At 36.9% G+C, this 26,251-nt stretch overlaps 1 protein-coding gene across 1 annotated transcript; it reads right to left on the reverse strand.

The window, feature by feature from the left end:
- Positions 1–18,357: 18,357 nt before the first annotated feature.
- LOC118485479 lies at positions 18,358–19,732 on the reverse strand. Its single transcript, XM_035981624.1, has 3 exons — positions 19,189–19,732; positions 18,919–19,116; positions 18,358–18,845 (listed from the first exon to the last, which is right to left on the reverse strand). The coding sequence occupies exons 1-3, from the start codon at positions 19,294–19,296 to the stop codon at positions 18,516–18,518; spliced, it is 636 nt and encodes a 211-aa protein (XP_035837517.1). The 5' UTR covers positions 19,297–19,732; the 3' UTR covers positions 18,358–18,515.
- Positions 19,733–26,251: the final 6,519 nt, after the last annotated feature.

Consider the following 26,251-nt stretch of genomic DNA (forward strand, 5'->3'; position numbering starts at 1 on the left):
AGCTTTCTAATTATGGAAAGTATGAAAAAGCAGGGCGTTACATCGTTGGCTTCCACTATCTTTTTATTAGCTAGTTCTATCGAGTATGGGATTTCTAACTTACTTGCTACTAAACCATGTATAATCTTAAACTCTAAAGATGCGAAGCTAAAATTTGTAATAGTATCAAGCATCATAGATGCATAACATTGACTAATATGGAACGTACCGATGACCTTGTTTGGATCCTGGCGTGCTTCCCTAGCTTCGCTGTTCAGCTTTCATCCTCGTGCCTGGTTGTTTTTAGGGCAATATTTTCTTAAGTGCCTTTTGTCTCCACAGTTAAAACACCATTGAGCACGTTTTTGTTTGTCACTCTTCCTACCTTGATAGTCGTTGTTGTCGTTGTTTCCTCCGCGATTCTCGCTACCATCTTGGCCTCCATTTCCATGATCAGTACCTTGCCTACAAGTCTCCTTGACATGCCCCCTCGTGCCACAGTTATCACATTTTCCATATTTACATCACCCTACATGATAACGTAGACAATTGTCGCACTTAGGTAGGATACCCATGTACTCTTTTCCCTTTTTGGCCTTCTTCTTGTTACTCGCCTGAGTACCCTTCTTGAAATTTGCGAACTTCCTCTTGTTATCTCTTGATGGCTCCACATGAGTCTCCTTTTTCTCCTCCGAGGTGGAAAATTTTCCCAGTTTAATAGCTTCCTCAGTGAGCGCCACACTTAAGTCGATAGCATCGGTAATCATCGGAGGTTTAGATGTTGTCACCATGCTTAGAATCGGAGATGCTAATCCCCTGATGAAGCGTTCGATCTTCTTAAATTCTGGTTCCACCAGACGTGGAGCAACTTGCGATAAATCGTGAAATCTCTGCACATACTCGGCTATCTTTGGACCTTCCATTTTCAAGTTCTAGAATTCAGTTTCCAGCTTCTGGACTTCTGCTCTCGAGCAATATCTCTTACGCATCAGCTCTTTCAGTTCGTCCCACGTCAAAGCAAACTCAGCAGTCTCGCCCAACGTCTGAACCTGAAGGTTCCACCATGACAGGGCCCCATCTTGAAAAAGTCTAGATATGTACGTGACCTGATGCTCTAGGGCGCATTTTCTCAAATGCAAAATAGAATCTGTCCTCTCCACCCAGCGCACAAAGGCTATGGCACCCCCAATGCTGTCGAAATCCCGGGACATGCAGCTCAAGAACTGCTTGTAGGTGCAGTCTGCGACATAAGCAACATCATTCACATAAGGCATTAGGAATGCACACTTGGAATTGTCCGAACGTTTTGTAATGTGTCTTAACTGACTAAACATTACCGTTGGGTGGGTTATTTCCTGAGGTACATCCACTGCGTTCGGAGCGAAGGGCCTCGTGTTGTGCGATGGCCTGTGAGATGCGCTCTTGTAATTCTGTCTCGGTCGTTGGTAGAGGGTTATTGGTCTTGATGTTCCCTTGAATCGACATCTTCTAAGAAGAAGATCGGCTAGGTCAGGCCTTATTAAGGACACAAGCACATAAGTCTCTACTTCAACGAATAAGACCTAGGAGGTGCGTATACATATGTATATAAGCAATCGTCATAGCAAGCAATCATATAACATCACAATTATAGCACAAACATGTAGATGGGAACATATTTAATGAGAACATAACAAGCAAGCACATTGTTGATTTACATATTTAATGGGGAATATGACGATTGGGCTTTCATTGTTTACCGACCACAATCACACTGTCTACAAAGTGTATCACATCAAAAGGGACACAGGGTCACCCTACCCTTATCCAATATGTCTATCAGTGTATCAAAATCACGTGGTCAAAAGCGGTCTTCAAAAGTCTCCATAATCTCGGCTCGTTAGTAGTGTCTTTACCCAAAAGTAATGCAATCCGCATAAACTAAAAGCCAACTATACTGATGACTGAGGTGGAGAAGGGAAGAAAAGCAAACTGCTAACGTGTACGAGCTCCTCCTCGAGCTCGTATACACATTGTAGTAAGCAACTAATTTGCTGCTTGATAGTAAAGAAACGGGCATCAAAACCTAAGAAAGGTGTAATAGCAGCAAATGAGAGTGCAAAAAAGAGACAGTGATAAATGTGGAGGATCACATTATACTGGTATAGACAGGGTGGAGGACGTGGTGTCAGCTCAAGCTCCAAAACTCTGCGACTTATAACCTCAAACTGTAGCTGATGTGACAGGATCAACTCATTCCGTGTGTAGCCTCCATAATGTGAGGGATGATAAGGGTCTGAAATCAGCATAATGTATGGTAGCAACCATCGGAATGGCTCCTCCAGCGGTGAAGAAATGAATGGAGCAAACGGTGCAGCCTGTGAGGTTGGAGGAAATGCTGCTGTAGCAAAGGGATTGTCGCGCGGGTACTGACCAGAAGTACTTTCCCGGGGTGCGGGTATGTCCTGAAGGAAAAATGATAGGTATACCAGTGCGATGGACGTCGGACTCCACAGGAGGTAAGGAGCAACATCAGTGGGTGCGGTTGCAGGAACAAATGTCTTAATCAAGTGGGAAGATCAACAGGTGCAGGCACTGGGCTAGGTATAAGGGGTATAAGGTCTGGTAAACCAAAAGAAACATGGTCAGGATCAGGAATCGGCTCAAGATCCATAGGCGTAACATCAGCCTGACCCAAACGTAACAGGAGCTAGCTCAGGAGCAGGCTCTGGGTCGTGTGGAGGTGTGGGATCTTGAGCAGGTGATAATGCAGTAGCTATAGCGTCGTCGTCGTCTGAGTCAGTAACAAAAAGCTGCAATCCAGTCGTTTGTAAAGCTGAAGATGTCACAGACTCAAAAGAGTCTGAAACCGAGTGCAAACTAGTATTAGGGGGTAACTCAATAACAGGGATCTCAAGAAGTGGAATACCAACAACATTCTCGTCTAACTTTCCATCATCATGGGCGTCATTAGGAGGATCGTCAACAAACAAATCAACATCATCATCAAGCTAATCGTTGAAAGGCAGATATTCGGGAGGAATGACCACGAGAGTTACGACATCGAGGATCAGAGCCACGATGTGTTCGCCATCGGGGTGACCAATGATAAGATGGTCATGGACTAGAATAGGAATGACAAAAGGATCCTCATCAGGGAATCCATCAGCAAGGGTAAATCATCATCAAATTCTGGTAGCGCGAACGGTTGGAAGTCGTGCTCATCCTCGGACAACATGTCAGGATCACTCTCAGTGTCTGACGTATATATTTCTGGCATAGGTGCAATCTCATTATCTTGACGGTGGCCATAGGATCGTCAATGTTGGACAACGCGCTCTGTGAAGAATATCTATAGTAATTACTAGCACCAAGTGTATTGCAAGCAAGGATAACTCATCATGTAATCATGTATTCACATTTATCCTTCCTAAAACTTTCTATCTTTCCTAGTCTCCCATATTAAACCACTTAGTCTCCCAGACTAGACCACCTAATCTCCCAGACTAAACCACCTAGTCTCCCAGACTAAACTACCTAGTCTCCCAGACTGAACCACCCAGTCTCTCAGACTGAACCATCCAGTCTCTCAGACTGAACCACCCAGTCTCTCAGACTGAACCACCCAGTCTCTCAGACTGAGCCACAATCATAAACCTTGAAATGTGTTTCGTGCCTTTCTTTTGTAAAAATTGTTTGTTTCCCTGGATCTTGCTGTTTCGTGTATGCAATGAAAACATGTTGTAAAAATATTTTTGTGAGAGCCTAATGGTTGTAGTCTAGACTCAAGAAAGAATCCTAGTTCGCTACAATCGAAGCTCTGATACCAAACTGTCACACCCTGACTTTTGCGGAAGCGTGATTTGGTGTGACTTGCTTAATATCATTGCATTCAACCATAACAAACAACTATATGATAAATCAAAGATGTTCACCCATTGATTAAGTTTTAAGACATTACAACAACATTGTTTTAGATCTTCAAAAACACAGACTTCGTATTCAGAATACGACACCAACAGGTTTTAAGTTCCATAAGGAATTTTCAAAAGACTCTAATGCAAACAAGGCTTTGAAACATGTATCCTATCAAGGATAATTCACATGAATGACATCTTTTATTTTAATCTCACTTGAAATCTTGAACGCCCGCCAGATCCATAACCACTTTCCTGAAATACATGTAGTTTGAAAACATCAACAAAAAATGAGTGGGTTCATGTGTGTGTTTGTGAATAAAGCTTTGAAACATTTGTAAGTATGTTTGTATGTACTTGAAATCCCGGTAATAAAGCAACAAGGAAACAGATCAATTAATGTGTAACTAATACATTAATATTTATGACGTGGTGCAGGAAAACTCAAACCTAGCACACTTTGTCAATAAGACATAGTCACCACATGGTCCACTCGACGGACTCATGGGTGGGGCTCGCTACACCCAAATAGATCTATCACTCATGTCCTCGGTTCTACAACGAGGATTAATGGCCTTAAGCGTCATACCCACCACTCGCATGATCTAGTAGTACCCTTCCTTAGCTAACCATACCATGTATAAAATGTTTGTAAACAATATGAAACATGTACTTCGCCCCCGAAGTTATAAAACCGAAAACAGTTAAAGCAAAGGGGGAACTTGAACTCACAGGTTTGCGTTCTTCGAATCCGCCTGTAACTCAAAATTTTCTCTGGTGTATACGACTACTTACATGCATACTACGGTCCATTAGACGGGTAGGTCGTGCCATAACCTTGGTCTTGATTAGTGTCTTGAGTTACGTTAGCTTTTGTCATCAATGTTATTCCAAGTTATAACTATTTGTTAAAATAATAAATATTTTAACTTAAATTATATTAGTTAAATTTTGGAATAATCGTTAAAATAATATACTTTTAACTCATCACACTTTTGTATTTGTACATTATATTTTTGCCATGTAACGGTGTCGTATTCCGAAGTGTTTTTATACGCACGAGAATACACATTTTTATTGTGTTTATTAAGTATCCTTATACTTAATTTTTGTATTAACCAGATATACTTTCTCCTTGTAAAAAATATGATATAGTCTTGTAATAAGTGTAAAAAAATCATATTTTTGTTTCCTTGGTGTCCAAAATATTATTTACCAAAAAATACTTGTGAATAAGTTTTCTAGAATATTTTTGTGAGTTATATTCCTTTGTTCGGTTCCACCAACAAGTTGAGTATTATTTGTATATTTAATCCTTGGAATTTTGGTAATATTTCGGATTGTAATTCTTGGTTTTTTGATGTGTTATATTATTTCAAATCCAAAAATAATATAACTAATACACAAAATATACAAATACTCACACACATGGTGTCATCTAAATACATATTTCCTAAATACATATTTAGTCACTTTTATTTATAAAAACCAACCTCCAATAATTATAATTTTTGTAAACAAAATTATGGCAAAGTTTTGTAACAATTTATGGTTTAAAATACACTTGTAAATACTTGTTTAGAAATATTTTTCTAAGTGTTTATATTTTCAGAAAATTTTGCCATAGTTTCCCCTAAAAATGGAGGTTTTGATGCTTTCAAGCATATCATTTTCTTTTGTAAAAATCATCACAATCAATCCATAAACAATAATAAACAACCTTTACTTACCAATTTTACCAAAAACAAGTATAATCTACTACTTCATGAACTTAAAATTTCACAAAATATTGTAGTAACTTACTAGTGTTCTTAGTAAGCCGTGTTATCCTTTAAGGTGTGTTTGATTTAAAAAAAAAACTTCATTTTTAAAGAATATGGACCTTTACAACTTGTGATTATCATTTCTAAAAATGTTTCTTTATGAAATCTTCTTGTTACACAAGTGTTTCTACACTTGTTTGACCACCAAAAATAAGGTTTGTTTTTGTAAGAACCAAGATTTAACTAAACTTATATTTTTAACTTGGTTTATTTAGAAATAACCCATGAAGTCTTTAGATCCACATGGTTAATAACTTACTTTGATCATTATTTTACAAGAAATCAATGTATTCTATCAAGTTCATGATCTTTGTGTGGATGATCTATCATCCTTCAACATTTCTACTTTCTCATCTTGCTAGATTATGTTTTTAATCATGATCTAGCAAGATCATATGATGATCTACATCATATATATAAACAAACAACAATCATTAAGTAAATCAACACATAATCAACTTAGTTTATTCATTAATCATGCCTATGTTCAAGTTTCATTCCTATGATCTTTAGTGTTCTTCAAGATTATGATTATGTTTCTCCTTTTAACCACTTAAAATAGAAGTAAACTAGCAATATCAAGACTCTTACCACTAGCACAAGGCTAGGGATGATCAAGTGAAGAAAACAAGTGGATAAAAGCAAACGGTGAAGGTCCTTGAACTTCCGAAAGCTCCAAGCTCCCTTATGTAACCTCTTAACACCTTTGAGTATGCTTAGAATGTATGTAAAATGATTGAATGATGATGGGGTTGTGGTTGTTGGTTGTGGCCGTGAGCAAGACAAGAGGAAGAGAAGGAGTGATGTTGGTGCGTGTAAGAATGAGAAATGAGGTTATGAACATGATGTGCTTACTTATAATCCATTTAGGGGCTTTAACTCATGGTTCTTGTGTCTAATAATAGCCAACACAATCCATTATTTAATCAAAAGAAAATCAAGAGCGGGCCCCACACTATGGCCGTGAACTAGGTGGGGGGGGGGGTCTTAGGCTAGGTTGTAATGTTATGGTTAGATCATGGTTGAAATCCAAGTGTCTAGTTAGGTTATTTAGTTATTAGTATGTTGTATAGTGTGTTATGATGTTCGAGGATCATAACTAGCTTGGTAATGTCAAAACAATGCTTCTAGTGAAAATTTGGTGTTTCGGGTAATGTCCGGTTGTTCGGTTGGTTACCGGTTCGTTAAGGTGCTAATCTTTGCAGTTTAGTGTGCTTTATGTACCCTTTTCTGACAGTTTCGTTTCACGACACTTAGGAAAGTATTCAGGACCATTTAAGCATATTTCTGCATGATATTATGTTGTTCAAATGCTGAAGTTCGCTGAATTCTGCAGAATTCTACAGTTTATGTGAGTTTTAGGCACTTTCCGGCACTTAAACTATCACTAGGAAGGCAGTTTTGTGATCCCTACTTTCCTACACACTATACTAGTGTAATACTTGGTTTCTGGTCCATTCTGTATCTCAATATCATATATGTCTATGTTCTGAATTTTGTCAGCGTTTTTCTGATTTGTCTGATAACTGTGCTAACTGTGTTTCGTGCATCATTTCAATCAATGAAGTTTGCATGCCACAATGTTATATCATTTGCAATATATGGTGCACATGTATGTATGGTAACAATAATCAGAAAGCCATTCAAGTCATAAATTGTAAATCAGCACAGTCATTAATCAGTAATTATTGTCTAATAAATTGTACGGATGCATGCAAATTTGACCGTTGTCACACCCGCAAGGTCGGATTATTGAAAGATAATTAAATAATTTATTAATGCGAAAAGTGGTAGGCCCCTCTTATGAAGGAGATGTTATCCTCAACATATTGGTTTGAGTCAGCAGGGATACAGTCCCACAAGGTCGGGTTATTGTTTTAATATTAGTTTATAAATAAGGGATTACAAGCCGTTCCTACTTCCCCCGATTTGATGCTAACTGCCTCAAGGGAAGTCCTAATAATCTTGAATTAGGTCCTCGTAGGATCTATACACTGAACGAGACAAGAACTTTACCCAAACACTCTTCTAACCCCCTTCCAGACAGTTAACGCGCTTTATATAAACCGTAAAGACATGAATGAGTGAATCAACAAAACATGAAGAAATGATTAAGTACAGTTCACATTCAATATAAAAAATAGTTATTAAAGTCATTAATACATACCCAAATAAAAAGTTGCCAAAGAATGGAAATTAAAAGTAATACATAAAATATTCGTCTTCACCAAGTGATGTAAGAGATTTAGCCAAGCATGGACTTTGTTTGACAAGAACTCTTACAATCGATCTTGGATCCTGAAACTACTACACACTCTAAAAGATGAAAGATGGATTATGGATGATGGTGCTGGGTGTTGGTGTTGTAGTGGTGGTGGACTGATGGCAAGTGTGAGAGAAGTGGTTTGCCAAAGGATGGTTTGCATGTGAGCTAAGCACCTCTATTTATAGTCGGAAACAGGAGACTCACACGGCCCCGTGCCTGGTAGGCACGGCCCCGTGTCCTTCATTTTCTCTGTCTTCATTTAATGCTCTGTCAGCTCTTCTGCACAAACGTCCCGTGTGTCAACGACACGACCCCGTGTCTTCTGTACTTGTTGTACGAACCCAGATTTGCGAATCTGAGAGTTGACCATGGCCCGTGCTGAAGTGACACAGCCCCGTGTCCCTTGTTGTTTTCTATTTTTCTTTTTCTGCAGGGAATCTTGACTGGGGCATGACCCATTCTTTGCAGGCACGACCCCGTGCCTAAGCTTATGTTTTTGTTATTTTTGTTGTTTTGGATGTGGATGTGAGTTCGGCGAGTCGTGTCAATCCTTCTTCTTTGTATTTGTGTTGGTTTATGCTGTTAATTTGTTCCTTTTGTTCGTTTAAGCTCTTTTGATCCTGTAAATTAAAAGTAAACAAAGAAACATGTTTTTTCCAACATTATTACCGAAAAAGGGTTGATTTTATGCCTTTTTTGATGTAATTTATATCTTGAATTTTACGCACATCAACTACCTATGAAGCTGATTTTTCATGCAACTTTTAAGCAGCCATGCAAACCCGATTAACCCCTTAGTAGTAGTAGCTTTCTTATGCCCTTGGATGGAAATCAGGCATTGCTCCCTTGCACTCCCTCAAGGCGTCGTCCCAAACCCCACTAGGGTGGTGCTTCCTTAGAAACGCTCATGGTCTAGTGACTTCGTCCCTTAGTAAAACCTTACATTTACAAAGTAACAAAACACAGATAAGCTTCATATTTACTAAAGTTAACTCAAACGAGTCTTGTAACAACTGGTATTAATTGGTGGTATCCGCAATATGCGATATAAATATAATTAGCTTGAGATATGATAAGCGTGACTTGCCGTAATGTTAATAATCTTGTACCAAAATCGATTACTTCATTAAAGAGTAAACTACTATTTTGGCCACTGAGATTTAGTCAGTTTAACCATTTCAGCCTAAAAAGAAATCTTTCAGACCAGGACCCTGAGTATTTTGGTACTTTTACACCTCAGGGGTTGTTTATGTCAATTACAAAGTTTTTTTGGTTACTTGTGTAATTTACTCTAAGCACTTTTATTATTTCGTAATTTTTACGATTATTATTTCATAAACACCTTATAAATATGCAAATAAATACATATCTTCTTATACCCGTTTTTTTTATAAACCTGTTTTTAAATGGTTTACTTTTTATACTTTTTTTTTAAAACCGTTTGTTTTGTTAGCCCATTCGTTTTTCTAATTTTGTTTTTTTTAAATCGTTTTCTTATAAACCGTTCTTTCTAAGACCATTTTTTGAAAACTTTTTCAAAGTGTTCATTTTCCGAAATTTACGTAAGAAATAATCGGAGACACTACTAGAAAACTGCTACTATTCCTATCAAAATTTTCTATGCATTTCCTACGAACGAAAATGCCGACACTTTTCCCATGAAATTCCGAGGAGCAAGAAGGGAATTAATTTTGTGACAAAATCCACAAATTGTTATACGTAGAAAAAGTGTCGGAATTTTCCCAGGGATCTCTGACGGAATTCGTGTTGTAGGAATCAGGATGCGTATGAAAAGTGTCTGAAATTTCTGACGAAATTCCGTGGGAATCCAATTTATCATAAAAATATTCATAATAAGTAAGATTCATGATATTAAAAATATATATGTTATTTTTAATAAATTTATATCCGTAGGAAGAGTGTTGGAAAATGCCGAGGCAATTCCGACAGAATGGATCCAAAATATTTGTAATACATTTTAAATATTATTTTTAAAACAAATTTATTATTATCCGTAGGAAATGTGTCGAAATGCCGAGAGATCTCCTACGGAATGTTTTTTAATTAATATCAATAGGAAATGTGTAGGAAAATACCGACGCAATTCCAACGAAATAAGTTTCATTTTAACAACTCGTCAGAAATTAGTAGGAAAAAATGAATTTAATACGGCCGTAGAAAAATGCGTAGGAATCCATTACTAATAAAAAATATTCATTAAAATAAAATTAATAATACTAACATATAAAGTTTTATTATCTATAAGCACATATGTTATTTTTAAAATAAATTTATTAACCTTTCAATTTAAAAAAACAAATTTATTAACCTTTCAATTTAAGGCATGTGTGACTTGATATTCTCCGTAACGATTTGATAAGACTCCATACAACATGATATAACCCTTCAATACTTAATGTTACATAATTAAAGTCATAATGGGCCATTAAAAGATATGAAGGCCCGATACGATTTATTATGGCATGTATGACTTGTTATTGGTCGTTACGATATAACTATCACTCAATACAACATGATATGACCCTTCAATACCGAAAATTATATAAATGTCTTAATGAGCGATTAAGATATATCAAGGCCCAACACGGTCTATTAGAGTCGTATGACTTGCTAGTGTCCATTAAGATATATCAAGAGTTAAGACAGTCTATTAGAACATGCATGACTTGTAATTGTTTGTTACGATATAATGCCATTCAATACAACGTAATATAACCATTCAACATCGAATGTTACATAATAAAGGCCTTAATGGTCCATTAAGATATATCAGGCCTAAGGCCCAACACGGTCTATTAGAGCTGGTATGACTTGTAATTCTTCGTTAAGGTATAATAACACTCAATACAATGTGATGTAAGCCTTCAACATCAAATGTTACATAATAAAGGCCTTAACAAGCCATTAAGATATATCAAGACTTAACACGGTCTATTAGGGCACGCATGACTTGTAATTGTTCGTTAAGAAATAATTGGACTCAATACAACATGATGTAGCCCTTCAACATTAAATGTTACATAATAAAGGTCTTAACAAGCCATTAAGATATATCAAGGCTTAACACGGTCTATTAGGGCACGCATGACTTGTAATTGTCCGTTGCAATAAATATCACTCATTACAACGTGATACAACCTTTCAACAAAGAACGTTATGTAATAAAAGCGTTAATGGGCCATTAAGATATATCAAGGCCTAACATGGTCTATTAGGGCATGTATTGTAACACCTCGAAAACAGGTTTGGTAATCAAACCACGTTAATATTAATGAATGGGTAAAATACCGTTAGTGGTAAAAATTTAACCCGATGAATATTAGGATTTTAATAAATAAACCTAATATTAAATAAAAGGTGAACGAAAGCTTTTGAGAAAATAAAAGTTTACAAGAGGCCCGAGTTAACAGGACTTAATATAAAAGTGGTTATAACCTCCCCGAACCCATTAAGTTACCTAGGAATGTTTAACCTAGTTAATAAGAGGAAATATTGTTGGAAATAAGTAGGTTGAGGCCTACTTAATAACTAACCAAACATGAGGGACCAAAGTGGGATAACTTGAAAGTTAAAATATTAAAAACAAAACAAAACACAACACACACTGTGTGTGCGTGCGTGGAATAACCAGGAGAAGCACAAGGGTGCCAAACTCTAGTTCATCAAATAACATCAACTTGAAGGGCTATTGGGGCTCAAATTCATGAATGAACATGAATTAATGATCACTTACACAAGGGGATCATGAGGTATGTCTTAAAACTTTGATTGGTGAAAGTTGTAAATTGAGACAAGTAGGTTACTTGCAAATAGATTGTTGGATTATGATCCAAAGTTGAAGTTGAATGTTTATGAATGCCGAGTTTCGTTAGGCATGATGAAATTAGGAGATAAATGAGATGAGATCACTTGTAAGTGATTAACAAGTAGATTATCAAATGGGTTTTGATAATATGAATGAGTTTATAATAAAATTATGTATAAAACCATCGTGGATGGTAGTAATAGGAAGATACTTGAATAATTATGAGTTTGAGTATGTGTTCATAGTTACCATGAAATGGGTTTAGTGTGTTATGACGAAATTGATGTTATATTCATGTAAATAGATGCTTGATATCATGTTATCTACTAGTTTGTATGTAGAACTTGATTATATTAGGTATTTGTATGAAAACCCTTAGTTCTTGCATAATGAAAGAATAAATTAGCTTTGATAATTGAGAGCTAAGAAAACTTGATGCTAATAATAGCAAGAACGTAGATTAGAAATTAGTTAAAATGGTGGCCTAAAAATAACGCCTACCGGATAATTTATAAAATGCCTAAATGGGTGGTTGAACTCAATTGTGCATTCCATATGATTAATGGCAGTTGACTTTTGAAAGTCAAACTGACCTATAATACGATCGAATGATGATCTTGATATAAAGTCCATAAGATGGAATAGTCGTGACAATTGATGACTAATCTAACCATATTGTGAAGTGTAAATGATAGTTTTACGCTTGCCAAGCTAGGTGGAAGCTTGGAGAAGAAGCGGGTCAAACAAGATTATGTACAAAGGAAAAGCGTATTTGAATGCAAGGTAAGTAGAGCTTATATCCTTTAGATCGAATATCTATTCATGTATTTGGTTAAAAACCAAGGTGACTTAGTATTCGAAATGAATCTTTGAATTATGGCATTCCAATACGAATTAATATGGGTCGGAATAAACAAAAATGGTAGGAAACCATGTTTGATGATAAAAAGGGGTAAAATGGTACATTAGTCATGCGTTGACAAATAAACAATAAGTTGTGAAAAGATTCACATTATGGTGTAAACAATGATGATGAATGGGTAAAATGGTCATTCAGACCAAACGGGTCAAATGGCGATGGTATCACAATTTGATGATGACAACTAATGTTTACTTGTCGAGTCTTATGCTCGCAGGAACAAATAGGGTATGAGAATTTGCGTTGCTATGAATTAGCAACAAATATGATGAGGTATTGAAAAGGGTCATACTTTGACCCGAGCCAGGTATGTGTAAATTAGATTATATGCTAGAAGGTGCGATTTTGGTCAAACATGTTATTGAAAGTCCTTCGTCGTAAAAGAAGGGTTTAATATTGACCAAAATGTCCTTGAATGACAAACCGGGCAAATGACCATTAGGGGATGTTTGAAAGTAAGTTTCATGATCGAGTAAGTCTTTTGATAAGTGTAAAAGTTGGAGGTATAAGCCTTAATGGTCAAATGCCTTGAAACGAGTCTTTTCGTAAAATTACTAAACCGAAGGGTACAATTCGAAAAATACGATTTTTCTTTGTGAAATCCAACACAAATATCGTTGTGGTGGAAAATAAAAGAAATCTTAGTATGATAATAGGAGATAAGAAGGAACGAGCGAGACTTAAGCTTAAATGCTTAATTTCTCTTAACGAGTCAAAATGAATTATGCTCATAACTTAGTTAATGACTGCGTAATTCGTAAAAGTTATGAACCCGAGTTAAGGATTTTGGGTTTAATGTTTAGGTCATGACTTTATGACCTTTTAGAAACAAGATTGTTTGATAAATCATGAATGGGTCAAAAGTTTAATAATTAAATATAAAACCGTGGGCTTAAAATCAAGAATTTTATTAATGCGGATGTCGGAATTAACTCTATATAATAGAGAATCAAATTACGATTACGTAGAAAGAAACCAGAGGTAAAACGGATAAAAATCGAGGGAGTTATGACCATTTTAGTGAAAAATGGCAATCTTGGAAATATGCAGTTCCAGCTGCAAAACCTTCTTTCGAAGTCAGGCTCTCGCGAACTGCGACGGGTAACCATCTTTTCGGTTGTGGCCCACCAAGGGGCTTCACACCCCGCGAAAGAAACCTGTCGCGGCCAACGACAGGCTATGGAGCGGGTAAAAATTGTTGTTTTGCTTGTTTTGTCTTGCGAACTCATTTAGACACATTTTAAATGCCATATAACTAACGCATTTCATGATTTATGAAATGTAGGTATACTTTGAAGCACCGGATGATGATCAAGCTCAACAAAGAACCGAACACGATCAAAGATTCAAGCTTCCGCATTACGTTTCGTCGTTACGCGATAAACGATGACTTTAAGTTGAATGTTTTAAATTTCAAGAAGTTTTAAGAAAACTCGTATTTTAATATGTATGTGTAATCGAATAAAATCTTTTATGTGTGAAAATTACATAAAAAAATCTATATACAAAGTAAGGGTCTTACACGTACGACTTGTAATTCTTCTTAACAAGATAATAACACTCAATACAACGCGATATAACCCTTCAGCATTGAATGTTAGATAATAAAGGCCTTAATTGGTCATTAAGATATAACAAGGCCCACACGGTCTATTAGGGCTTGTATGACTTGTTAGTGTCCATTACGATACAATATCACTCATTATAACATGAGATAAACCTTCAAGATCGAACTTTACATAATAAGCACCATAATGACCCTGTAAGATATAATATATCATTCCACACAACATGATAAAACCTTGGGTCAGAACAAATTTGGTTCGTCAAACGTAAATAACTAACTATTAAATTTCTTATATAAACTAAATGTTTTTAAGTTGATGTTACAAATACAAAAGAACAGATGATATTCAAAAGCCTAAACATGATCATGTGATCAAGAAATAAACAGGAGCTTAAACTAGATTCTCCCCAAAGATAGTGAATCTTGAACACTAATTCAGAGCATTTGTTGAAGACAAGCAAACATCTGATCAAAGCCTTGGAACCGTTGTTCAAGAAGAAACAAGGTATGTTGAAGCCTAAAATCTATTGAAGCAAAGGTCTGATGAAGAAAACCAAACATCTGTCTGGCTAAATAGATGTTTGGATCAAAGCAACAAAGGATAGTCCAAACAGATGTTTCCCAATGTAACAATACTTGTTTTGTATCAGTGTTTAGCATAGTTAGATCAGATGTTAGATTTGCACAAATGTTTGCAAACATATGTAGAATCTTTTCTGTTAGGAATGTCAGATGTCACTATCAGGTTGATGTCAGCCAATCACAAACAAAGCTTTCGTACTTAGTATAATCTCACCTGTTAGAGATCTATTTATCATACACATCACCTTTTCTTTGGTACAAACAATCTTTGTTTAATGACCAGTCTGAGGGGGAGTATGTAAAATCTATATTGTGTAAAACATTTGAATCATTGTGATTAATGAAAATCAGTTGTTGATAATGATTTCTCGTTTGTGATTACTTATCTTTACTATAATACAAAATTGTTTTGAGCTTAATTGTTAGTTTTTCACAATCCTTGTGAAATGGTATGGTCCCAAAAACCCCGCGCAAGCGCATAGGACAATACCCTGACTTCATTCCAAAAACATCTTAAATAAAACCTTGCATGGCTGCGTAGCGGTTCTAAACAAGATTTGGAAAAGAACAGCCTTCGAGAACCATGCGCCGGAGAAAAAGAGAGATAAACATTCAACTAACACCCTTGCGGGGGCTCGCGCAAGGGTACAGTTAGACTTGAAGATAAAATCCTAAACATCTCCACGCGCCTGAAATCAAGACTTGAACAAAAGAATCTTTTCTGTTATATCAGAATGGACACATGGCAAAGGCACAATGGTTTACAGCTGGAGATCTTCTAGAAAGCCTTAAATGCTCATCGTGCATGGTCATTCGGTTACAACCGAATATGACGTGGCACAATCGTAGACGCTCATTTAAATCACGATGATGGCACTAACTTGAAGTAAGATCTGCTCAAAACCACTTTCCACATGGCAACTCCCCAACCATTGATCAGACTCACGATCCATGTGCAAGTTAATAATTAATGGAAGGAGAGATAACCGCCAATAGAAAAGTGCTTTCCGTCACTATCTCCATCACACCATTTTCCCGCCAAAATCCGGTTATATATAAGATACACCAGGTATGATCTCACAACTTACTCTCACACTTACTACTTCATTGTCTTCCTTGAGATCACTGTACTTATTCTCATGCCGGAGGGTGGTCACGGAGAGAACCACCATTCTCCCCATGGCGAGTCTAACGGCTTTTTGTTTTGTAGTGAACATCGGAGAAGAAGATCGATCAACCACCGAATCGACGAGGAGATTAACCCTTTTATGCAGAGACAACCCCCCCCCCCCCGATCTAATTGATTCCGGTCAATTTAGATCACTATTTCTTCATTGGCGCCCACCGATTCTTCAACTTTCATTCCCATCCTCTCGATCGGTTCATTTCTTTTCTGTTTTCCATGGCAGAAGCTCCGTCGAATCATCCACTGGGCCCTCGACCAGAGAACAGGGGCAATTTTGCTACTCCTTCACGCGTCGAGGGAATCGTGGAAGAAGCCTATGATGATAACGATGTTCAGAACAACGTTAATCATGAAAATGATCATGTTACACCAGGAGTACAACTTGAAATCCCGATCAGCTCGATTTTACCTCTTGGTGAGACTCCGATCTCTTGGTACCTTAAGTCCCACGGTGTGTTGAACGCCGTTTATGCATAGCTTTGTGCACAAACTGCTCAACCAGCACCATAGACGTGTATATCTGCAACTCATGTGCAAGCTCCATCGGCACCTCAAGTGTTGCATTATGATGCACCGTCACACATGTCGGTCAACAATGTGGAAGTTTACTCCAAATCCAAAACTAGATATGAAGCTACTCACTCTGAATCCAGACGATGAAACCACCGTGAAGAGCAATACTGTCAAAAACGCCAATCGGTTCATTCACGTTTGGGCCCGCGTTTCTCACAGAAGCGGGATACCTAAACTGATGAATATGACATAAGTATAATGAAGATGACAACATAAGCTTTTTCAACCGAATACAGAAAGATCATGCAAGTTACAAACCAAAAATCCATGCTACTTATAACCCAGAAGCGGAGTTCGACTACAATCTGATTTATCAACCAGTGGAAGCTGCTAAAAACTCAAAATTTGTCAGAGAGATTGCACTAGCTCCCCGTGTGTGGGTAAAATTACCTTCAAACATGGGAAAGTTAAAGGGATTATTAGATCCCGATGATCACCTGCGCGTGTTCACCAGCGCGGGGTTAGTCGGCGGATGGACACTACCTATGTTGTGCCACTTGTTTGTCCAAACCCTAACAGGTTCCGCGTGCCTTTGGTTTGACAATTTACCTGTAGATAAGTTAACATCCTGGGTGGATCTTAAGGAAAAGTTTCTGGTTCATTTCAGTCAGTAGCTCCGATCCATTCGAGATTCCGCGGATGTCATGAACACCTGGCGGAAGGACGATGAAAGTTTGGAAGATTTCATAAGAAGGTATAACAAGGAAGTGTTGGAAATCGGTGACGCGCATGAACACTTAATCCGTGCACAGTTCAAATATGGTGAGATGCGATGATATGATCAAAGTGTTGTCGGGAACTGAAGGATTGCCGAAAAGCTGGGAGAAGTTGATGGCAGCAGCCAAAGTCTACGCTCAAACAGAGCACAATTTAAGCTCAAAATGCCCCAGAACCGTCCTCAAGACATGAGCGGAAGCAGTGGTCGGAAGTTGAAGAAAAATTGGAAAAACTCAACTTCAAGCGCATACTCTTTAGAGAACGCCTGTATAACAATCAACAAGATCACAACTCCAAAAGAAGCCAAGCAAGAAAATCACGAAAGGCAGTGGACGCCTCTTACCAAGAGACCGGCGGAAGTGCTTAGCACCGAGGATTACCAGTTCAAAACACCACCATAAATGAAAAATAAGAGAAGACAAGATCCGAACCGCTACTGCGAGTATCATAAAGATAATGGGCACACCACGAACAACTGCATCAGTCTGGGCACTGAAATAGAAAAAGCACTCAAGAGTGGAGAGCTTACCCATCTATTTCAGAACGTGCGCAAAGAAATCAAGTAGATCACCCGTGGTGACGAACGGCCAAGCAACAAAAACGCTAAGCAAGCCTAATGGTCCATGACAGTGCAACGTGCATGTAATTATAGTTTCCTTCATATTTGGCAGGTTCCTCAACTTGTCAACTTATGGCACAAGGACTATTTACATGCGAAGTAACTTAAGTTTCTTATTTATCCTAATTGCAGCTTGTACTACATGGCCTCTGTGCCTTATCCAAATCAATACAAAGCCTGTTACATTACACTTTCATGTTTTATTACAAATGCATGCAAATTGTTTTGGTAAGCACAAAAACACTATGCTAACCTAATACAAGTCTCATGAACAGTCCGCGGTAATAGGTACCACGCAAGGTCCAGCCCTAACGTTCACACATGAGCTTTATACCATCTTTATTTGTATTACATAAACCAAGTATTATTACCCATGCAAACATTGTAATTAGAACATACCATGTATTCATAAAAGTTACTTGCGCGACAGCACATTAACAAAAACTACATGCATGGCAGCGCATTGGCAAAAGTTACTTGCGTAACAGCGCATTAACAAAAATATTTCTTAAACATGATCTGCATCCCAAACATGTTCAACAACCACAAAGTACAAAACAACCTATTCTAAATATTCATCGGAAGCATCCGCTTCGTCTGGGAGTATATCCCTCAGTTGCGCCACCAAGTCATCAGATTGAAGTACAGCAGTTATCAAACCCATCACTGGAAGGCACAAGTTGTTATATTCTGCCTTAGCAGCAGCATGAGCAGCACCAGTATCAGCTCCGCGAGTGGCAGATCTACTATTGTCCCAATAAACCCTCAACGCGTTAGTGACATGTTGGGTGCATTCCGCGTACCCATGAGTATATCCGTCATTGCGCGCGGTCACCATCAAATTGGTGACAATCCGATCCAAGTAAATAGAGTTTAAGATCGAATTTGCAACCTGCGCAGACAGAATTCACAATAAGAAGATGTGAAAACTTATCAGAAATATCACAAGGGGTTGACATACTTACATTAATAACCCCATGATGCCTCATCCATAGCATGTCATTCTTCAGAGGTTCAACTAAACTCTCCGCCGTCACCCGGGCAGTTTCAGAATTTTCTAACTTCTCCTCAGTTTCGGCAAGACGGCGGGAGGTTTCAGCTTTCTCAACTCTTTCAAGCTGCAAGTCTTTTTTGGCAGACTCAAGCTCCGACTTGGTTTTTTCTTGACCAGATAATAAAGAAGTGGGTTCTTCTACCTATTTATTTCTAAGGGCAAGAGTGGCGCAGGTTTGTACCTCTCTCTGCTCGCTCATTTCTCTATGAGAACGAGCTTCATCACGGGCCACCTCGGCCTCCGTCTTCTCCTTCTTCAACTTTTCAATCTCCGCCTTGAGATTGGTCATATCGGTACGAAGAGATCTCTTTTCATTATTATCTCTTTCACAAATTTTCTTCCAGCACTTGCGAGCCTCTGCAAGTTGAGCGGCTTCAGCCTCCGCTTTCCTTTTCCATCCCGCAACAGACCACTTCTCTTTCTTCTGCTCGCTTTCAAACTTGGCTTGATCAGCCTCCAGCTTGGCTCTCAACGTGGCAACCTTCGCCTTCTCTTCAAGTGGTTCGGCAATCGGCAATGCCGACTATAGGTATTATTCTCAGTTGGAGATTACATATGAGAAAAAGTTCTTAAAGTAAGTACAAAAACAAAATGGAAATGAGAAATCTACTTAGTGATCAAATTAAAGTATGTAGATTCGACTCAACGCAAGCTAGTGGATGTGACCATTTGTTTTATTTGTAGTAATTATATATATGGATTTATGCATAATGTTACTAAATTAAAAAAAAAAAAACAATACTCACGAAAAACACAAAAAAATATTAGTAAAAATGAAAGAAACAAAAATAAATTGTAAAAAGACACCTTTAATTAAAAATGGATATATACCCAAACCTGATTTTTAAAAAAACCCGATTATGTGCACCTCTAGGGGCATATCATGAAAACCCCAATCCAATTTATAAAAATAAGCCCAATTGTTTTATTAACAAACCCATCTTCCAAGTGTCAAACCCAAACTAATTAAATGAAGTTTGATGTTTTTTTTATTAAGATAAACAAATAAAAACTAATAGAGTCTAACCCGCCCAAACTCTTTTGCCTCCCAGCATCCACGAGAACACAACATCCCGACCAAACCCTTCTGCCTCCCAGCGTCCAGCGACGTCGCAAAAAACGGCCATAGACCCTTCTTTTCGCTGGAATCTAATGATTAAGCCCCATGGTATGTTTTAGACTAGTTTTTTTTTTTTTTTTTTTTTTTTTTTTGTGGTTTTATTCAATGATTAGGAGAAATTGATATCTAGGGAGGGTTTGTACTTTGATGGTTTTTTTTGTTGTTAATTTTGATGGTTTTTCATGTTTTTTAGTTGCTTTACTTGAAACACTGATTGTTTATTAGGAAAAGAAGTTAGGAACTAGAGTTTGATTCTTTGAAAAATGAAACTAAACCAATGAAACATATGAATGTATTATGTATTATACTTAGTTATTTAATGTATATTTAGTCTACGGGCAACTGGTGATGAGATAAGATGATTCTTGAAACTTGGAAGAAAATTAGAGAAAAACCAACACTGAGATGATCTTGATGTGTGGGCGAGACAGGAGATAAGAAGGGCCGGCTGTTTAGGGTAGGATATTCGGATCCTAGTTTCATGGTAACTCGGAAATAGTCTACATCTACCGAATCTGAATTATATTTTGATGCCATAAGGTCGCAAGAGGAGGCATTGTTTACTTCTCATCGAAGTATTATAATTCTATAAATTCTAGAGTTTTTAACAATTAATTAGTATAAAACAATAACTTAGATTATTGATATGTTTTAACAATTTAGGTTGAAAAATTCCGTGTTGAAATGGAATACGAACTTGCAAATGAAAGGGATGCTAGAAAAGAGTTGGAGCAAAGTGTGCAACAGATGGTAAAAGAAATGAAAGAAAATGAAGAAAGGTGGCAACCTCACGTTAGTCATTAGCGATAGTTTTTTACTTATTTCGGATCTTTATGTTTAACATTGGTGGTTTTGTGATTTAAATGGGCTCAAAATTTTTGTTATTTATTCCGGATCTTTATCTTTAACAATGGTGATTTTGTAAATTAAATGTGTTCCAAATTTATGTTATTTGTTTTAAATTTTGTTTCGAATTATATTTATTAATATGCATTTTTCAGTAGAATCAAGGCAAACATTTTTTTTGTTTTTTTTTTTCATTTTTTAAATGTATCCATTAGGAAAAACACCGAATAGGTTTCATCACATTCCGTTGGAAAAACTGTGTAAAACTGTGTACGAAAAACTAATAGGAAAAACGACTATACATGTTTCGGAACTATGTAGCACATACGAACCCAGTTGAATTGTGTAGGAAGAAATTTTTTTATAGGAATTGTGTAAGAAATTTAAAATAGAGAAAAACCAACACTGGGATGAGATTAGATGATTCTTGAAACTTGGAAAAAAATTAGAGAAAAACCAACACTGAGATGATCTTGATGTGTGGGCGAGACAGGAGATAAGAAGGGCCGGCTGGTTAGGGTAGGATCTTCGGATCCTAGTTTCATGGTAACTCGGAAATAGTCTACATCTACCGAATCTGAATTATATTCTGATGCCATAAGGTCGCAAGAGGAGGCATTGTTTACTTCTCATCGAAGTATTATAATTCTATAAATTCTAGAGTTTTTAACAATTAATTAGTATAAAACAGTAACTTAGATTATTGACATGTTTTAACAATTTAGGTTGAAAAATTCCGTGTTGAAATGGAACACGAACTTGCAAATGAAAGAGATGCTAGAAAAGAGTTGGAGCAAAGTGTGCAACAGATGGTAAAAGAAATGAAAGAAAATGAAGAAAGGTGGCAACCTCACGTTAGTTATTAGCGATAGTTTTTTACTTATTTCGGATCTTTATGTTTAACATTGGTGGTTTTGTGATTTAAATGGGCTCAAAATTTTTGTTATTTATTCCGGATCTTTATCTTTAACAATGATGATTTTGTAAATTAAACGTGTTCCAAATTTATGTTATTTGTTTATGTTAAAATTTTGTTTCAAATTGTATTTATTAATATGCATTTTTTAGTAGAATCAAAGCAAACATTTTTTTTTTGTTTTTCTTTTCATTTTTTAAATGTATCCATAGAAAATGTGTAGGAAAAAGACCGAATAGGTTTCATCACATTCCGTTGGAAAAACTGTGTACGAAAAACTAATAGGAAAAACGACTATACATGTTCCGAAACTATGTAGCACATACGAATACATTCCGGTTGAATTGTGTAGGAAGAAAAAAAATTATAGGAATTGTGTAAGAAATTTAAAATATATAAAAATTATATAATAAAAATAAATAGAATTGATTTAAACAAAACTTTTTAAAAATAAATATTTTGTGGGAAATGCTTTGGAAAGTTAAGACAATTAATTTCGTGAGAAATGAGTAGCAGAATTGCAAAGAAACATTTGTGTTGGAAATGAATAGGAAAATCTGTAGGAAATGCGTCAGAAAAGGATTACCCATGAGTAGAATTCCTTCCTTCAGAAATTGACGTGGGAATAGTAACAGTTTTATAGTAGTGAGATTAAAAATAAATAAGCTAATTACTTCCAATGAGAATACCAATCTAAATCATGCTCGTCTTCGAATGGGTCATGGAATACATATGCATATTGGTTGTTGTATAAGTACTCGTGTTCGAATAACCATCAGAAATATTAAGATGTACATGGTCCAGTTTTTGATGATTTTTTTGTCAAACATTGAGTCAAAGTGTTTACCGTTTTTTGGTTACAGATAATAAAAAAACCAACCATTGAAATTTAAAACCGAACCAAATCAAACTGTTACTAACAGTTAGGTTTCGGTTTGATTTCGTGGTTTGTGTCTTATTAAACCTATAAACCATAAAAAGATAAATATACCACATGTAACTTTTGAGATGGTAGTTTAGTAGTTGATATGATATGATACCTTTATGTAATTTGTCCTCAATATTAATTTTTTAATGTCATTTTTGAATCCTAGCTAGAATATTGAACACTTGCATGCAAATAAAAAGTAATATATTTTGAGAACCAATACACATATAAAACAGTTGAAACGGTTAAATTGAATCGGAACTACGAAAAGATAGTAGGAATAGCTATAATAGATAACCAAAGATTATGATTTTAAAAATCGAAGGAATTAAAAACGAATGATTTTAAACAAACGAACAGTTTAAATAACGAGCATTTAAGAAAGACGTTTATAAAAAGACGAAAGCATATATAAAAGAAGTTAAAAATTGATTTATTTAAAAAAAAAACCTATAATTTTAAAAGACAAAAGGTTAAAAGATGAACGAATTTTGACCAGGCAAACGATTTAAATTCTACATACACACACCCTCGTGTCCGTGTAGCCTTTTCAATTTTCAAGTGAATGTCTATACGTGGCGTATAGAAAAACAAACCATTTTACCCTTGGTTTGGGGTCATACGCAGCATAAACTATTGGTAAAATTGTCTTTTTTCCCCTCATATATGCTTCGTATAGGCCTATACGGGGCATATATTAATGTTTTTTTTTTAATTTTTTTATAAAAAGATTTTATAGAATGTTTATAGTTTAAGCAATGTTTTATAATAAGTACCTTAAAAAATCATTGTTATGTACCGTATAGTATAAGTCTCGTATAGGTCCCGTACATGCCTATGGATGTAGTATAAGTCACGTATAGGCCTATAGGTGTAGTATAGTATCTTATCCGATCTATTGTATATTATCGTACAATATAGTATCGTATTGTATTGTATCGTATATGTGTAGTATATGTCTCGTATATGCCTATAGGTGTATTATAGGAAGAGCATAAGTCCTCCAAAGTGTTGAAACGGTCGAATCGGTGTGTCGAGTGGTAAACAAGGTCTGGAATGGAGCGGAGAGAGAGACGGATCAGCCAGCGTGGGGGAACAGAAGTGCGTAAGTCCTCCAAAGTGCTGAAACGGTCAAATCGGTGTGTCAAGTGGTGAGCAGGCTCCTTGTACGAAGTTGGTACCTTCGTACGAAGGCGTGCCTTCGCGCCTTCGTACGGTTGGCTTGTTCCGTGTTCAAAATCGAGTGTTCTTCGCGTTGTGCTTCGAGGAATCGAGTGTTCATCCCTCCAACCTTAAGCTACTGATTAAACTTAGGCTGGAGAGGTCTTTGTTCAAGTCACGGGTGAGAAATGGACTGGGTTGTGCGAAACCAGCGCCTTCGTACGAAGGTAGTGCGCTGTCCAAAGGTTTTATTTCATTTAAAAATTTTTAGAAAATTTTCCATTTATTTCCAAAAGTTTGTTTCTAAGAAAAAAGTTTGTTTTTACAAATGAGTTTTAACAGTACCAAAAGTTTAATTAGCGTCGAGCCCCACATGGCATCTTTCCACGGAAGTTTGTTAATATGGCTAAAACAATTATATATAGTAAGTACCAGCGTCGTATCGACCATGTTTTAGCCATATTACCTCCGTCCCCGGGAGCGATGTCATGTGCGCCGACATGATGTGGATAGGTTTTAGTATCCTCGGTCCAAGCGGTAAATGGTTGGACCAAGTTCGAAAGGAAGACCAGGTAGACTGAGTGGTGAAGTTGATTGCAAACTTAGTTAGGGATAAGAGCGTGCGCGAATGGTTTAGTGATTGAAATATCGAAGTAGCGTGAATGCTAGGTGCGTTAAGCATTTAGGCATCGAGAGGGAAAAGCGATGAGGGTATCGAAGCGATGAGATTGATAGATGCGATAAGCGTTAAAGCGTTGAGAGGGAAAGCGAGGGTGAAGTAAAATAGATTTCAGCGAAGGTGAGATTGTGTTGCTGTAAACCTGTGAAAGGTCTAGCGATGGTGCGATCGAGAAGTAATGAGATGTTACGCCTTGCGAAGGAGTTAGTGTGTTAAAAATAGTCTCAATAATATAAGAGGTCTAATAACGTTCAACTCCACATGGCATTTTCTTCACGAGTGTTTGTGAGTATGGTAAAGCACTTATATATAGGAAGTACCAACGGCGTATCCGCCATGCTTTGACCACACCGCCTCCGTCCCTTGAATAGATGTCACACTTTGCCGACATGGTTAAGATGCATATATATAGGAAGTACTAGCGGCGTATCCACCACGCTTAATCCTGTGTGCACCCGTGATTAATTTGGTCCTTGCATGTTTATCGTAACGTATTCCAAAGACGCATAGTCGGGGTAAAACATATTATATCATGATATACTATATGGTGCTAGTAATATAATCTGTGTGTGAGCCTAGACTAAGTGTGATGATTCGAGAGATAGCGGAAATAAGGGAGAGAGAGAGAGAGAGAGCTAGAGAGAGGGAGAGAGAGAGAGGGAGAGAGAGTCGGCAGCGCATATGGAGGTGACATCGAACAATAGCTCAATTAGAACAATTATAAAGTATAAGTACCAGCGTCGGGGATCGTACTGATGCGTGTTAGTGTGTATATATTTTTGATGTATTTTTAAGCCCTTTTTACACTTTTAGCCAAGTTTTAAATTTATAAAACACGATATTTACTAACACTAAACACACATATGGGCAAGTGCACCCATCGTGGACGTAGTATAGTGTTGGTAAGATACCGAGGTCGTCCAAGGACACAAGAGCTTTTAATACCGGTTTATCCTCAACGTCTAATCAAATCAAAAAGTTAGAAAAATGTTTTAAACTAAGAAAAATAAAAACTAACTAAATGCTGAAAAATAAAATAAAAAAAAACAGATAGACAAGATGAATCACTTGGATCCGACAAGTGTATTAGTATAACCTTTGATTATTTTCGCACTTTTGCACTTGTTTAAGAGATTATCTTAGTTATTGTAGTAGGCCCCTTTTTCGGAGGTGACGTTACCCTCAACCCAGTAGTTTGAGTCAGCAAGGATACAATCCTAAAGGGTTGGATTATTGAAAGATAATGAATTAAGTTATTAATGCAAATTATGGTAGGCCCCGCTTTTGGCGGTGACGTTACCCTCGGCTAAGTAGTCTGAGTCAGCAGGGATACAGTCCTAAATAGCCGGGTTATAGTATTAATAGTAGTTAGCTTATGAGGGGGTCAAAGAGTTTGGATCCCCGCCATCCAATACCTATGGGCATTGAAGGAGATCCTACTAAATTTGACCCAGGTCCCAAGCAGGACCTCTAAACGCTGAACAAGGGCAAGACCTTTACCAAACCGTTCCCTTAACCCCCGACCAGGTAGCCAACATACCTCCATATAGACCGTGGAGATATGAATGGTGAAAATCTTTTATTTTATATAGAC

Source organism: Helianthus annuus, chromosome 13 (assembly GCF_002127325.2).
Source record: "Helianthus annuus cultivar XRQ/B chromosome 13, HanXRQr2.0-SUNRISE, whole genome shotgun sequence".
Lineage (NCBI taxonomy): Eukaryota > Viridiplantae > Streptophyta > Magnoliopsida > Asterales > Asteraceae > Helianthus > Helianthus annuus.